Raw genomic sequence first — 13,410 nt, 5'->3', positions numbered from 1 at the left:
ACAAAGTGAAGGGCACCTAATTGGTGGTGAGCACTCAAAAGAATTAGGCTTTATTGTTGTCTCCATCTGGGCAGGAAATAGGAACGTAGCCAGCAGGGCCAGCATGGTCTGTGCACTTGGTGTGCGAGCTGAATGCCTCAGTCCTTCCCTGTGTGTGAAGTGCTTCAGCCTCCTAGCCAGCATGGGTCAGGCGGGCTGAGTCCTCGAGTCCTGGGGGAGACGTTTTGAGGCCCCAGATAAGCACTGTCTCCTTAGTCCATGGCCCAGTGGAACCCCAAATGTCTGGACTGTTCTGACAGGCCCCTCAGGTCAGAGGCCCCTTGCCTGTGGCCGATGTGGTGCAGTAGGTGGCAGCTGGATCAGGACCTGCTCAGGGTTACCCGTGGTATCCACCACGCGAAGGTGTGGGAGGCCCAGGAAGGCCTCAGGCGCAATGCTGGTCATGTGAAGCTTATTAGCCCTGAACCAAGAGGCAGGCATGAGGGCACATGCAAGGGCAGGGCCACAACCATCCTGACTTCCCCTGAGCCTCCTGGGGTCCCCCACAACCCACCATGGCCCTCCCCTGCCCATCTAGACCCACCCAGCCCCCCTGAGGACACCTGAGGAAGAGGACACGCAGGCTTGGTGTGCTGAGGAAGGCTTCGGGGCCCACATAGCTGATGCGGTTGTTCTGCAGGTGCAGCTCCTCAAGGGCCTCAGGCAGGTCGGGAGGCACAAAAGACAGGTCGTTGTGGCTGAGATCCAGCACCTGGGCAGACAGGTAGAGCCGGCCCAGTGGTGGCTCTAGTTCCTGGGCCAGCTGCTCAGCTAAGCCCCAGACTACCTCCTTCCGAGCCCTCCCCTCCATGCCCAGCCCAGTCCCTCCGCCCCCTCCCTTGGACCCTCTTCATGGCGGCTGAATTTCTCCCCTCAATAGAGGTAAATAGTCCTTTCTGAGGCAGGCCCTGCTATAGGCACTAGGGGCACAGGCAGGTTCCCACCAGGTGCGGGAGACATTGATTCAACTAGTCATTCATGAAGATGGCACTTAATCCATAGCCTCGTGCCCTTCTAACACTCATCATTTACTTATGATTGTTATTGATTGCTTCCTCCCTAACCAGGGTGTTCATGCCAGGGCCTGGAGCTGCATCGCTGTGCCCATTGGCGTCTTCAATGCTTAGAACAGTGCCTGACACCCACAGATGCTTTAAACTCTGGAATCAATAGCGGTCAGGAGGTAGAGGCCACAGTGTTTACTGGGGAGGTAGAGGAAGTGTCTCAGAGGATCAGGCAGCAGGGACAGCACAACCAGAGGCCTGGAGGCTGGATCTGACTTATCCACACCAAAGTTAGCCTCCCATGGGGTGCTGTTTTTGTGGTAGTTTCCAAGGGCCTTGCAGAGGAGGGACTGGTCAGGCAGGAGGATGGAGGGCCCATGGGGACAGTGTGGCTAACCAGCCCACCCCTGACCTGCAAGGCCCGTAGCTCATGCCAGGTGCCTGGCTCGATGTCACCCACTCGGAGTCGGTTGTGCGCCAGGCTGAGCTCCCGCAGCTGCTCCAGACCAGCCAGCGGCTCAGGCTCTAGGGTCCGCAGCTGGTTGCGCTGCAGCCGCAGGGTGTGCAGGCCGGTAGGAAGACCTGTAGGCAGCCGAGTCAGCAGATTGCCGGCAAGGTCAAGGCTGCGTAGGGCACGCAGTGGTCGGAAGGCTTGGTGGTGCATGCAAGCACTGGCCAGGCGGTTGTAGGCCAGGTTGAGCTCTGCCAGTCCTGGCATAGCAGCCAGGTCACGGGCTCCCAGTGCGGCTACGCGATTGTGGGGAAGCACCAGGGACTGCAGGCGGCGGGGCAGTGCCAGGGGCACACGCTCCAGTCTATTTCCATAGACATGCAGCGTGTGCAGGCCCCGCAGAGGCCTCAGTGCCCCTGCAGGCAGCCCAGCTGCCCCCAGCTGGTTGTGCTGAAGCAACAGGTAGCGCAGTCCCCTTGCCCCACGCAGCCGGGCTGCCTCCACCTGTTGGATGCGGTTCCGGCCCAGGTGCAGCACAGCCAGGGCACGGGGCAGGCCAGCAGGCACTGCAGCCAGCCGATTGTGGGACAGGTCCAGGTACTCAAGGTGGTGCAGTTTGCTGGTGGGAGAGAGGATTAGCATTGGTCTGGGTGCCCAGTGCCAGGGACCAGGTGGATCTCTGATGGGGGGCAGGAGAGCTGATGAGTGGTGCTCAGATGTCAGCTGAAAATTTTGACTTTTGGGGTGGTGAGCTGAGAGATCTGGGTGGGAGGTAAACTTGGGGTGATCAAGACTGGTTCTGGCCTGAGGATTAGACGTGGGGGAGACCGGGACAGAGTTCTGGGTCCAGATATGCAGGTAGCAGCTATGATGTTGGATAACAAGATGACTGAACAAGGTAACTGGGAGCAAGGATGGCTGCCAGGTGCTAGGCCAAGCCTGGCACACAGTAGGTGCTCGCCAAATGAAGCTGTGGGTTATGAATGATACAGAGGAGGGAGACAAAGTGTGGGGACCCCAGACCCCGAATCCTCAGCCCCTACTGCCAACATGAGGCTATACCCCACCCCACCCTGTCTCAGGCCCCACCTGAAGGTGGTAGAATCCAGGCCACTGTCTGTCAGCTGGTTGTGTTGGAGGTAGAGCTCACGGAGTTGGGTCTGGCGGCTCAGGGCTCCTCTGGGTACCTTGGAGATGAAGTTGTTCTGGGAAGGGAGAGAATGACATCCAGGGTCCAGAATAGAGGGCAGTGGGGAGCTACCGAAGGCTCTTGAATAAGGGAGTGATAGACAAGCAGGCTCTAACAAGCCTGTCCAGAGAGCACTTGTGACTGGCTTGTGCTGGTGGCAGAAACTCAGAGAAAGATATTTGACTGCTGGAATTCTGAGGAGGCAAGGGGGTCTCCCAGGAGAGCGGTGAAGGGGGCCAGGAAGGCAGTGAAGTGAGGAGCACCTGCAGGTGGAGCCGCTCCAGAGAGGGTGGCAGGCTGGGTGGCAGGTAGCTGAGCTGGTTGTTGGAAAGGCTGAGGGTGGTGATGGCCTCGGAGCCATGGAAGGCATTGGGGGGCAGGCCAGCATTGCTCAGCTGGTTGTTGTGGAGGTACACAGACCTAAGGGGAGCCCAGGGGCAGGCTCCAGTCACCAGCCTGCCCCTGGGCTCCCCACCACTCCCTCTGCACCCCAGTTCAGGGTTGCCTTCATTGTGTGTGTGTGTGTGTGTGTGTGTGTGTGTGTGTGTGTGTATGTGTGCATGCGTAGTTCTCCAGACAGAGCATCCAGGTCCTGTCTCCCCCGACCACCCAGGGCAGGCTTACGACCTCCCTCAGACCCCACAGTGGGAGTGACCTAGGCATGCCTGAGGCTTGGGCTGGGCTGTGCCAGGGGCTACCTGAGCTCAGGCTTTTCCCCAAAGGTGAGTGGGAAGATCTCCGTCACTTGGTTGGCAGCCAAATCCGCTACTCGGAGGGAACGAGGCAGAAACTGGGGGGCCACCGAGAGCTGCAGGAGCACAGTGTGCTGGTCCTGGTGGCACCTTCCAGCCCCATGCTGTCCCCTCTGCACTCTGTGCTGTGTGACCTGGCTGGGGTGGGTGGGAACTCACCTTGTTGTGGGCCACATAGATGTGCTGCAGCTGGGTGAGGGACTCAAAGGCCTCGTCGGGCAAGCCTGGGAGCAGGGCAGGCATTGAGGGGACCCCAGGCCTAGTAGGGGGCAGGGGGCATCTATGCTCCCAGCCGCCCCCAGGCTCCTGGCCAAAGACCGGCAGAGACTCCTCCAGGCACCCCCCTCCCAGTCCACAAAAGCCACAGCCCCCCTCCCCCCATCCCCTGAGTTTCCATCCTGCTCAGCAAAGGGCAGTTCTGGGAACTGCCACAGAGCTGCCCACAGACCCAGCACAGGGGAGGGAGAGGGCTGCTGGGACCAAGCCAGGGAGGGGCAGCCTCCTGTGGCCCCTCACCCTCTGAGGAGATGCGGTTGTTGTGCAGATTGAGGGTTCGAAGACTGCTGAGGCGGGACAGCTCGTTGTAGGGGAGCTCCTGGAGCTGGTTGTTCTGGGGGGGCATCCACACCCCTGACTCAGTTGTCCCTGAGCCCCCAGCAAGAGCCCCCAGCCCTCATTCTCAGCTCCCCATCATGCTAAGAAGAGAGTCCCAACACCCCATTACCTCCATAGTTGATCCCAAATGCCTCACCACCCCTTAACCAAAGAGACATTGATCTCCAACACCCCATCCACCCCTTCAGTTGACTTCTGACACCCATCACCTTCAGCCCAGACAACCCCATAACTGCCAAGATGTTAACCCCCCACACCCCCACAACCTCAGCCCCTCCCACATCCAATAGCTGTTCCCCCACCTCCAACACTCTTCAAGACCAATTTCCATCAGTGCCAAGACCCACAGCACCCAATGCACATGAACCCCACACCTGTCGCTCTCAATTCTAGCACTTCCCACCCTTACCCCGCTTCACCCCACCCTTGCAACATCCCCCCTCCTCACCTGCAGGGACAGTTGCTGAGCCTCCCTGGTGATGTTGTGGGGGAACACCCTCAGGTCCAGGCCATCACAGTCCACTGTGTCAGCTCGGGGGCAGGAACAGCGTGGGGGGCAGGCCCGGGGTGGGGGCTGCAAGCTCTCCCCAAGGTGGGGGAAAGTCGGGTCCTCCATGACGGCGGTGGTTGGGGGGCCCAGCAGCAGCAGGAGCAGCAGCAGCAGGCTCAGCAGCTGGGAGTGGAGGGACAGGTCAGGGTGGCACCAGGTGTGGCAGGGGGTCACCACGGTGACAGGAGCATCCCCCAGGGGGTGTAGAGGCTAGCAGGCCCCACCCTCATTCCTCCCCCCCACTCCACCTCACCATAGCCAGCCCCAGTTCAGCTGTCTTGCCCGAACTGCAGACCAGGGCTTCCTAATGGAAACCAGGCGGTCACCTCCTGGAGCCTCTGTCTTGGCAGCCACCGCCCCCCATCTCTCAGCACAGGACACCCTCCTTGCAGCCTGTTCCCCCAGGGACTCAACAGAGTTGGTCCACCCCCTTGCCTGCCTTGGGAAGGGTGGGTGGGCTGGTGGGTGGGGTTGTGAGGGAAGGCCAGCCTGTCCCCTTGGTCCCCCACCCCAACCCCCCCAGCTCTGCTTGCGTAACCTAAGCCAGCCTGGGCCAGGCCACGGGAGCAAGGAATGTTTGGGGGAAAGCTGAGATTCACCCTGTATGGTATTTGGGCCGACCGCAGGAGTAGGAGTGGAGGCAGAGGAGTGGAGGATGCTTTAGCCCGCTGGATGGTCCCCAGGGAACTGAGGTTGGCAGCGAGGGGTCAGGGCAGGCCTGTGCTCAGCCTGTGCTCAGCTTGCGCTCAGCCTGCCAGCCCAGACATCAACCTGGAGGCTCTCAGCCAGGTCTGCTATCAGGCCCCTCCTCCTCCCACCAGCTGGCTTCACTGGCAGCACCCCCTCCCCAATAGCCACAGCTGCTGCCTGAAAGGAAATTACACATATGGAAGGACTAGCCTGGTGTTTAAGGATGTGCACTTGGTGCCAGCCTGCCTGGGCTCGAACCTGGGCTCAGTGACCTCTCTGGGCCTCAGTTTCCCACTCTGCAAAATGAGGGAAAGGTTGTCTCACCTCCCAGAATGGGTGTGAGGATTAAATCAGGTAATGCCTGTGAAGTGGGAAGACAGTACTGGACACATCCCAGGCCCTCGATGCCAGAGCTGCAGTGTGTGCCGCCAGGTGAGGAAACCAGTCTCTGCCCTTGGCCTTGCGGTAGGCAGACAGCCAGAGGCAAAGCAAGGATGAGGGGCCAAGTACAGAAGGTCACCAGGGCAGAAAGTCCTGGGTGCCTAGCAATGCACAAAACTGGAAAACAAGGACCTCACCCCCAGGGTAACCTTTCCTCCCCTAGCATATTGCTGGTCATGTGTCTCGAACCCTCCCGTGACCTTTCCTTCCCTGGCTTGTCACTAGTCATGTGGTTCCCCCTTGGAGGAGGAACAAGAGGCCGAAGAGTAGCCACATTTGACTCCCATGTAGTCCCTTGCACAGCACGTCCCTTAAGCATTAATCCCTAGGGATAACATCTAGGCGTCAGTTCTGTCTCAGCTCCGGGCTGGGAAAAGCAGCACATCCAGGGTGGGGGGACAACCCCCACCCTGACATCAAGATCAGCTGATATGACTAACGACTCCCTTCCCTAGTGCTGACCAATCATTAGAGACCATGACCCTGAAAGGACACACCTGGAAAAGCTAATGAATATTCTACTGGATCCTCCTTCTGAGAACTCCCATAAACTCCCGACCTTTAGAGAGGGGATGAAATCTCTCAGGATGGAGGACCCAGCTCGACTCCCTCTCCAGCACTCTCTCTAGAGCACGCCTACACCTTTCCTCCTCTCCTTACCCCAGGCATGTATATGCTTGCTCTTTTTCTCTTCAGTTCCAATGGCCCACCTTTTGCCTCCGTAACTTGTTTCCTGGGCCCATGCAGCCCAGCTGTCTCACTTCTTCCATGGTTTACTTCTACTACCTTGGTGACTTTCTAAATAAATTTTTGCTTGTATTTGAGTCTTGGCTCTGAATGGTTTCTTAGCCAGAGCTCAGGTACTGAGGTTGCAGAAGAGAGGTTCAAGCGCTAACAACATTCTGGTGCCATTCCGCCACCAATCTGTCCCTGAGACATGCCACTTACTGGTGAGGCGACTTCAGACAAATCGTTTTCCTGCGCCAACCTCAGCTTTCCCACACATGAAATGGGGATGACAGAAGACCATTCCTCAAAGAGTTGCCACAAGGCAAAAACAGTAGCAGACAGGACATTCTAAGACCACATCTGACTCTCACAAGTGCTCACTGGCTGAGGTGATGGGCTGCACAAAGGGCATGAAGGGGTCAGGATCCCTTGGAAACAGAGCTTGAGACAAGGACTGAGTACATTTTGTGTTGGAGAAAGAAGCTGTAGAGAGGTGAGGAGGTGACAGAAAGGAGGAAGGGAGCAGTCAGTAATCAACGCGTTCCACTGGGGTTATCAACTTGTCTGGAACTTGCTGGTTTTAGCACTCAAAATCCTGCTTTCCAGAAAACCCTTAGTCCTGGACAAATTTGGGTGATTGGTTGCTCTCATTATCAAGCAAGTTCCCACCATAGGCAACTGGGGCTCTGTCATGTCTCAAAACACTAGGAGATTGCTGTGTAGGACACACATCTTAGAGTTATTCACCTGAGGGGCAAGGGAGTGGGGATATCGATCCTGTAGCTCACTCCATCGGTCACCGATTGAGGGCCGCCCCCAAGGGGCCTGAATTCCTCTGCACTTTGGATAGAGCAGACTCCAGTTCTAAAGAGATATACCAAGGTGCCAGATGGTGAGGTCCAGGGAGCATGGAAGATCCCAGGTAGCCCCTATTATAGGAGGCTGTGGGGTCTAGACAGCGGGGGGAATGGCAGTGAGGTGCATCAGGTGGGTGGTTAGAAGGGAGTAAGATATGGGAGAATGGTGGAGAGGCAGGCTATCTGTATTATTAATCTCCCTTCCACAGAGGTGGAAAGTTGACCCCAAAGAGGTGGTCATTTGCCCACATTTCCCAGGATTGTGTGTCCTTGTGAGGGGGGCCCTCAGAGGCCCTCAGGGCTGGGGCAGGAGACCGGTCTTAGCCCTGGTCAAAAGAGAACAGCAAGCCCCACCCTAAGTTCTCCATGTGGTATTGGTGGCCACTAGTTTAGACATTGTGTAGCAGAGTAAGGGGGCCAGTCCCAAAGAGATATTGTACTACTGCACAGATCCTAGAGCCAGGGAAGCAGCAATGACAGCCAAGCTGTTTAGCCTCCTTCAATTTCAAAGTATGGAGAACCCAAATCAAACTAACAAATGCAAACAATAGCATTTATTGACTCATGAACAAAATATTGGGGGATGTGTTCTTCAGGTACAGCTGAATCCAGTGGCTCAAGTGACATCCTACAATGGGTTTTCTCTCTACCTCTCTGTTCTACCAGCAGGCTTCTCTGTGTAATGCCAAGATATCTCCAGCCATAGTCCAGCTGAAAGCCCTAAGCTTGAATCTCATTGGCTTAGCTTTGGTCACATGTTCACCTGGAGCCAATCTCTGTGGCCATAGGGATAGAATGTGCTGATTGGCTAGGAACCTAACCACCAGCCTTATAAATGGCCTTAGCTCTCTGCAACAAACTCCCTTTCCTTTACCCAGCCCAGTGCAGCCCTTCTCAGTCCAGTCCAATGGTGTCCTGCCCTATCCTGCCTTGCCCAGCCAAGCAGGGAGTTCTGTAGGGACAGAGGTGGAGTGTGGTTGACCAGTGTTGATCCTGGCACAATCAACATTTAGTACACGTTTATGGAGTGCAAGCAGAATTGTCCTAAATGTGGAAAGGTTTGTGTGGGAAGGAAGTGTTGGTGTCTCTCAGTTACCCTGAGATCTCAGAGGAGGAAGGACTGTAGAGTCAGGGGGCAAGGGACAGTTGCAGTAATGCTGTGAGCAGCTATTACAGGAATCTGGTCTCATTTTGGTTGCCATGGGCGAAGAGAGCGTGGTTGATGTGGGAGGGAAAGGCTGATGGGAAGAGTAGTCTTCCAATTAGAAAAGGAGGAGTCTTAATTCAGAACCGGTTAATGACTTTAAGGCTGATCTTGGGCCCACCTCTTCTCATCCCTTGATAGTATACAACCTCAAGGCACAGGCTTTTCAGGATCTGGACCAAATCCATAAAATCACTGATATTAGGCTGGCTGGAATAAAAAACTACATCTCCCAGCCACCCTTGCAGTTATGTGCAGGATGTAAGCAGAAGTGGTATGTACAACTTTGAGGAAAATGGGGTACCTTTATCTTTCCTACTGTTGGAACTTAGATGTGATGGCTGGAATTCCATCAGCCATTTTGGGCCATGATGTCAACTTGAGAATAAAGGCCTTGAATGGTGTAGTAACAAGATAGAAGCAACCTGAGTCTCACATACCATGGAAGGCTATGCCATCCTTGGACAGTGTTTTGATCACCACCTATTTACCCCATTAGTGAAGAAGGGAATCACATGCCCTAAATAGTACAAGATGGCCAAACACATGACACCTAACATTGGATAGAAGAGATAGGTGACAGTTTATTAGTCACATATTCTCACAGCTCAGAGGACCCTGCACACATGCAAAGGCACATGTGGGTGGTACAATCTGAAGCAGAGTCAAGAAGCAGGGACTGTGGGAGGCAAGTTTTATCATGACAAAAGAGTGGTGATCTCTGGTTCCCAATGCAGGATGTGATTGGTTCTTTAGGATAATTTCTTAGGCTGGCAGAGAGGTAAAATCCATTAGGTTGAGGACCAGATTGGGTGAGGCTGGTCTGGATGATAGAGGAACTAGCCAGGTGGGGACACTTTCCCATGGGGTGGGGGGGAGCTACTGACAAAAGTAGGGAAAGTAATGGTGAGAGCTTTGGGGCCCTGTGAACCTCAAAGCAGCTGGAATTTTAGGCCTTTCGATGCAACTCACTCTGGTCATCATGGACAAGAGAGGAATCTGATCTGACACCTCTCCTGTTTAAGCCACTATTTCTCTTTTATTTTTTCTCTTCCCCCCTCCTTTGTTTTAATAAAACAAAACAAAACAACCTATGAATCTAATCATAATGAATATAGGGGATAGCCACGGAGGTAAGAGTTGAAGCCACAGAATGGATGACGTTTGTCAAGGAGAAAGGATAGAATGAAAAGAGAAGGGAAACAAAGACAGACCCTTGGGGAGTGCTGATGCTCAAAGAGTGGGTGGAGAAAAACAGGCATTGGCCATGGAGATGGAGGGTCAGAAAGAGGTAAGAAGCCTGAAAAGTATGGTAAAACTGAAAGTGCACCGGCCATATGTACTTGGGATGTTTAATTGTATAGGTCAAATAAAAAATTATATTGCAAAATTATACTGGGTCACAGAGGACCCAGATTAACTATGATTTGTGGGTGTGTCTGATTGTGTTTCAGGATTAACATTTGAATTGATAGATTCAGTAGACTGTCCTCCTTGATGTGGGGGAAATCATCCAATCCACTGAGGGCCTGAAAAAAAGATAAGGTGGAGGAAGGAGCAATTCACTCCTTTGTTTCTCCCTGCGCACCTGCTGAGCTGGGACACTGATTTTCTCCTGCCCTCAAACTGGGCTTTATGCTATCGGCTTCCCTGATTCTTAGGCCTTCAGGCTCAAACTGGAATTACACCACCAGCTTCCCTGAGTTTCCAGCTTGCAGACAACAGATTGTGAGACAGAGTACATTGCAGTAAACTCATCATAAATTTAAAATATTCTAAGTCAAAATGCATTTAATACACATAACCTGCAAAACATCATAGCTCTGCTTAGCCTACTTTAAACGTGCTCAGAATGCTTACATTAGCCTGTAGTTGGGCACAATCATCTCACTGGCACTGCTCAGCATCACAAGAATGTCGTACCACATATCATCAGACCAGGAAAAGATGACAATTCAAATCTGAAGTACAATTTCTACTGAACATGTATTACTTTTGTACCATCATGAAGTTGAAAAATCATAGGTTGAACTATCGATGTCAGTGACCACCTTTATATATCTTACTGGATCTATTTTATATGTGTGTTAGGCCAGCAAGATCATTCTGCATAACATATGACCCCAAAGGTCGGTGACTAACACTAGAGTTGGTCATCCACACAATACAATCCCAAGCAGTCAGCAGAGTTTCTGAGCCACATAGTCACTGGGGCCACATAGCCCCAGTTTGACAGAGGCTGCAGCAGCCTCCACAATTGCTGGTGCAGTAGGGGAGACAGAGGAGACTCCCGAGTCAGCTTCTCAGTGTTTCCAACTAGAAGCCCCACACAAGCCTTCTGCTGCCATGTCATTGGCCAGGAGTAGACACATGGTCCCAGAAGGGATGGAGAAGTAACAGGATGGGGTTTAGGAGGAACAAGTGGACTATTTGGAGTATCACTCCCTCTGTGACACCCAAGAACCAGCAATCTAGACTTCTGGAAAAACTTTTACACAGCCTCCAACAGGTATGTACAAGGATGTTCCCAGCAACCTCATTTAGTAGAGTGAAAATTCTCCCTTTCCTGCACCCCACATGGCTCACAACTTCACTTTATGATCAATGGACATGTGTTGAGGAAGCAAATAAAAAAAATCCCATAAGAAGGGAATAGATTTTTAAAAAATGTGTCCTATTAAAATAACAGAGAATTAGATCTATACAAGAAACTTAATCTACACATATTGCATTAGTTTCCTGGGGCTGTTGTAATAAACAACCACAAACTAGGAGACTTAAAATAGCAGAAATGTATTCATTTCAGAAGCTTAAATAATCTGTTTGGATTTGTGAAGGCTAGAAGTCCAAAGTCAAGGCGATAGCAGAGCTGGTTCTTTTTGGAGGTGCCTTCCTTGCTTCTCTTCCAGTTTGTGGTGGCTGCTGGCAATGAGTGACATTCCTGGGCTTGTCTCTGTGTTACTCCAAACTCTGCCTCAGTTTTCACATGGACTTTTCCTGTGCGTGTGTGTCTGTGTCCTTGTTTTTCCTCTTCTAAGGACACTTATCATTGGATTTAGGGCTCCAGTGGTTAATCCAGGATAATGTCATCTCAAGATCTTTAACTTAATTACATCTTTTTTTCCAAATAAGGTCATATCTACATGTTTTGGGGATTAGGATAGCAGCATCTCTTTGTGGGTTACCATTCAAACCACAACAGGAGTAGATGTGAGTAGAGCCAATCTTGTGAGAAAAAAAAATTAGAGTGAGGCTAACAATTTTGATCATTTCCATAAATTAAAAAAGATATTGGCTGTTTCTGGGGGAAGAACTGGATGGCTGGGGTTGAGCGTGCAGTGGGGCTTGCTATCATGTATCCTTGTGTGCCTGTTGAATAAAAAAAATTGATTGAGGTTATATAACAGACAATAAAATGAAAATATTCAATATTTATTAAATAGCAAAATACTTGATATTTAAATGAGTCAAAACTCATCATTCCAAAATCCCACATGTATGCACCAGCAAAGCCATCACCATAGCTATGATAGTGAACATTTCCATCACACTCAATGTGTCCTTGTGCCTCTTTGTCAGCCCCTTCCTCCACTTCACCCCAACCCCAGGCAGACAGCTGGAACAGAACACAGTGGCCTGTCCAAATGTCTTTATTAATTGAACATCTTTAAGAAAGAAAGAGTGGTGCTTTCCCCCCCATTTATTTATTCAATCATTTATACTGTATGAACTCATTGGTATTTACTTAATTCTTTGAATCACAATATTCCTTTAAATCTCATGTCACATTCCATCATCTTCTACTAAAAACCTTCCAGAGGCTTCCTTTTATATTTGAGAGTAAAATCCAAATGCCTTGCTTACCTACAAGCCCCATACACTTATTACTTGCTTCCTGGTCCTTGTCTGTTTTCTTTGCTCATTCCTAGTCTGGCCCAGCTGGCCTTGTGTCTCTGGTCTATTATGCTACCTTCACTCACCTGAAACTATTGTCTTTGTTGGAATATTCCTCCTCCTCACCTTCACAGGGCCCCTCAGTAGCCTAAGTAGCCTTCTTCCTTCCAACATGGAATGAGATAGAAATTTATTTCCTTGTTTATCATTTGTCTTTTTCACTGTTGTATCCACAGCTTTTAGAACATTGTAGGTGCTCAATAAATATTTGTTAAATAAATGAAAGCGAGGCTAAAAGAATAAGGATTAGATTATAATCACAATAGCTCGCATCTGAGGTTTGTATACAAGTGCCAGGTAGCCAGGGGCACTACACTGTGAGCTTTGGTTTCATCATGTGTAAAAAGAAGATACAAAAGGGCCAAGCTCCAAAACTTTTGCAATGATTAAATGAGCTAACACACACGCAGGTGATGCTCACAGCAGACATACAACAACTATTATGATTACTATCATGTGCAAAACGGGCATAACAGTTACCTACTACAGAGAATTGTAAACTCAGTGTCTGGCACGTATATATCGCTATGTAAGCGATTAATGCTATCATCACTATCATCATCATCATCCCACTAAGCCGGCCTTCATCTAAAACATGTTTTAATCGAACCTCATCCCTTTTTTTTCATATCTTTTTCCTCCGTCCGCCCGGTGGCCCTTACGTATCCACCAGACCTCGACGCTGATGTCCTTAGGCTGGGGATTCAGGCCCTTCTGGACCACAGGCTCTATTCGCCCCGCCCACCGGCCTAAACCGCCCGAGGTCTCTATAGAAACCCACCAGCTACAGTGGGGCGTGACACCGACAAGACCGACAGGGGCCTGCGCCTATCGGGTCAAAGTCGTCTTGGCGTGAGGCGCAAACCGGACCTCTGGTGTGTTACTTGAGGGAAGGCGGGAATACGTCGACAACCTCCGAGGCCGTACTGTATCTA

General features: G+C 51.7%; 1 protein-coding gene across 1 annotated transcript; it reads right to left on the bottom strand.

The window, feature by feature from the left end:
* Positions 1-36: 36 nt before the first annotated feature.
* On the bottom strand, positions 37-4,992 carry PODNL1 (podocan like 1). Its single transcript, XM_045853393.1, has 10 exons — positions 4,854-4,992; positions 4,499-4,723; positions 3,952-4,045; positions 3,595-3,659; positions 3,382-3,491; positions 2,947-3,103; positions 2,584-2,699; positions 1,456-2,113; positions 603-751; positions 37-460 (listed from the first exon to the last, which is right to left on the bottom strand). Exons 1-10 carry the CDS (start codon positions 4,854-4,856, stop codon positions 310-312), a joined length of 1,728 nt encoding a protein of 575 aa, XP_045709349.1. The 5' UTR covers positions 4,857-4,992; the 3' UTR covers positions 37-309.
* Positions 4,993-13,410: the final 8,418 nt, after the last annotated feature.

This window comes from Phyllostomus hastatus, unplaced genomic scaffold (genome assembly GCF_019186645.2).
Source record: "Phyllostomus hastatus isolate PE091 unplaced genomic scaffold, TTU_PhHast_1.1 phas_contig_98, whole genome shotgun sequence".
In the NCBI taxonomy this organism is placed as follows: domain Eukaryota; kingdom Metazoa; phylum Chordata; class Mammalia; order Chiroptera; family Phyllostomidae; genus Phyllostomus; species Phyllostomus hastatus.
Note: the sequence above shows the minus strand (reverse complement) of the source record. Positions and strands in the feature narration are given on the sequence as shown.

What these genes read in the sequence shown, in the direction of transcription:
- PODNL1 (XM_045853393.1), bottom strand. An exon ending in CTCAGCAACTGTCCCTGCAG is followed by an intron (nt 4,046 to 4,498) that starts GTGAGGAGGGGG and finishes ATGCCCCCCCAG; the next exon opens with AACAACCAGCTCCAGGAGCT. An exon ending in ATGAGCTACGGGCCTTGCAG is followed by an intron (nt 752 to 1,455) that starts GTCAGGGGTGGG and finishes CTGTCTGCCCAG; the next exon opens with GTGCTGGATCTCAGCCACAA.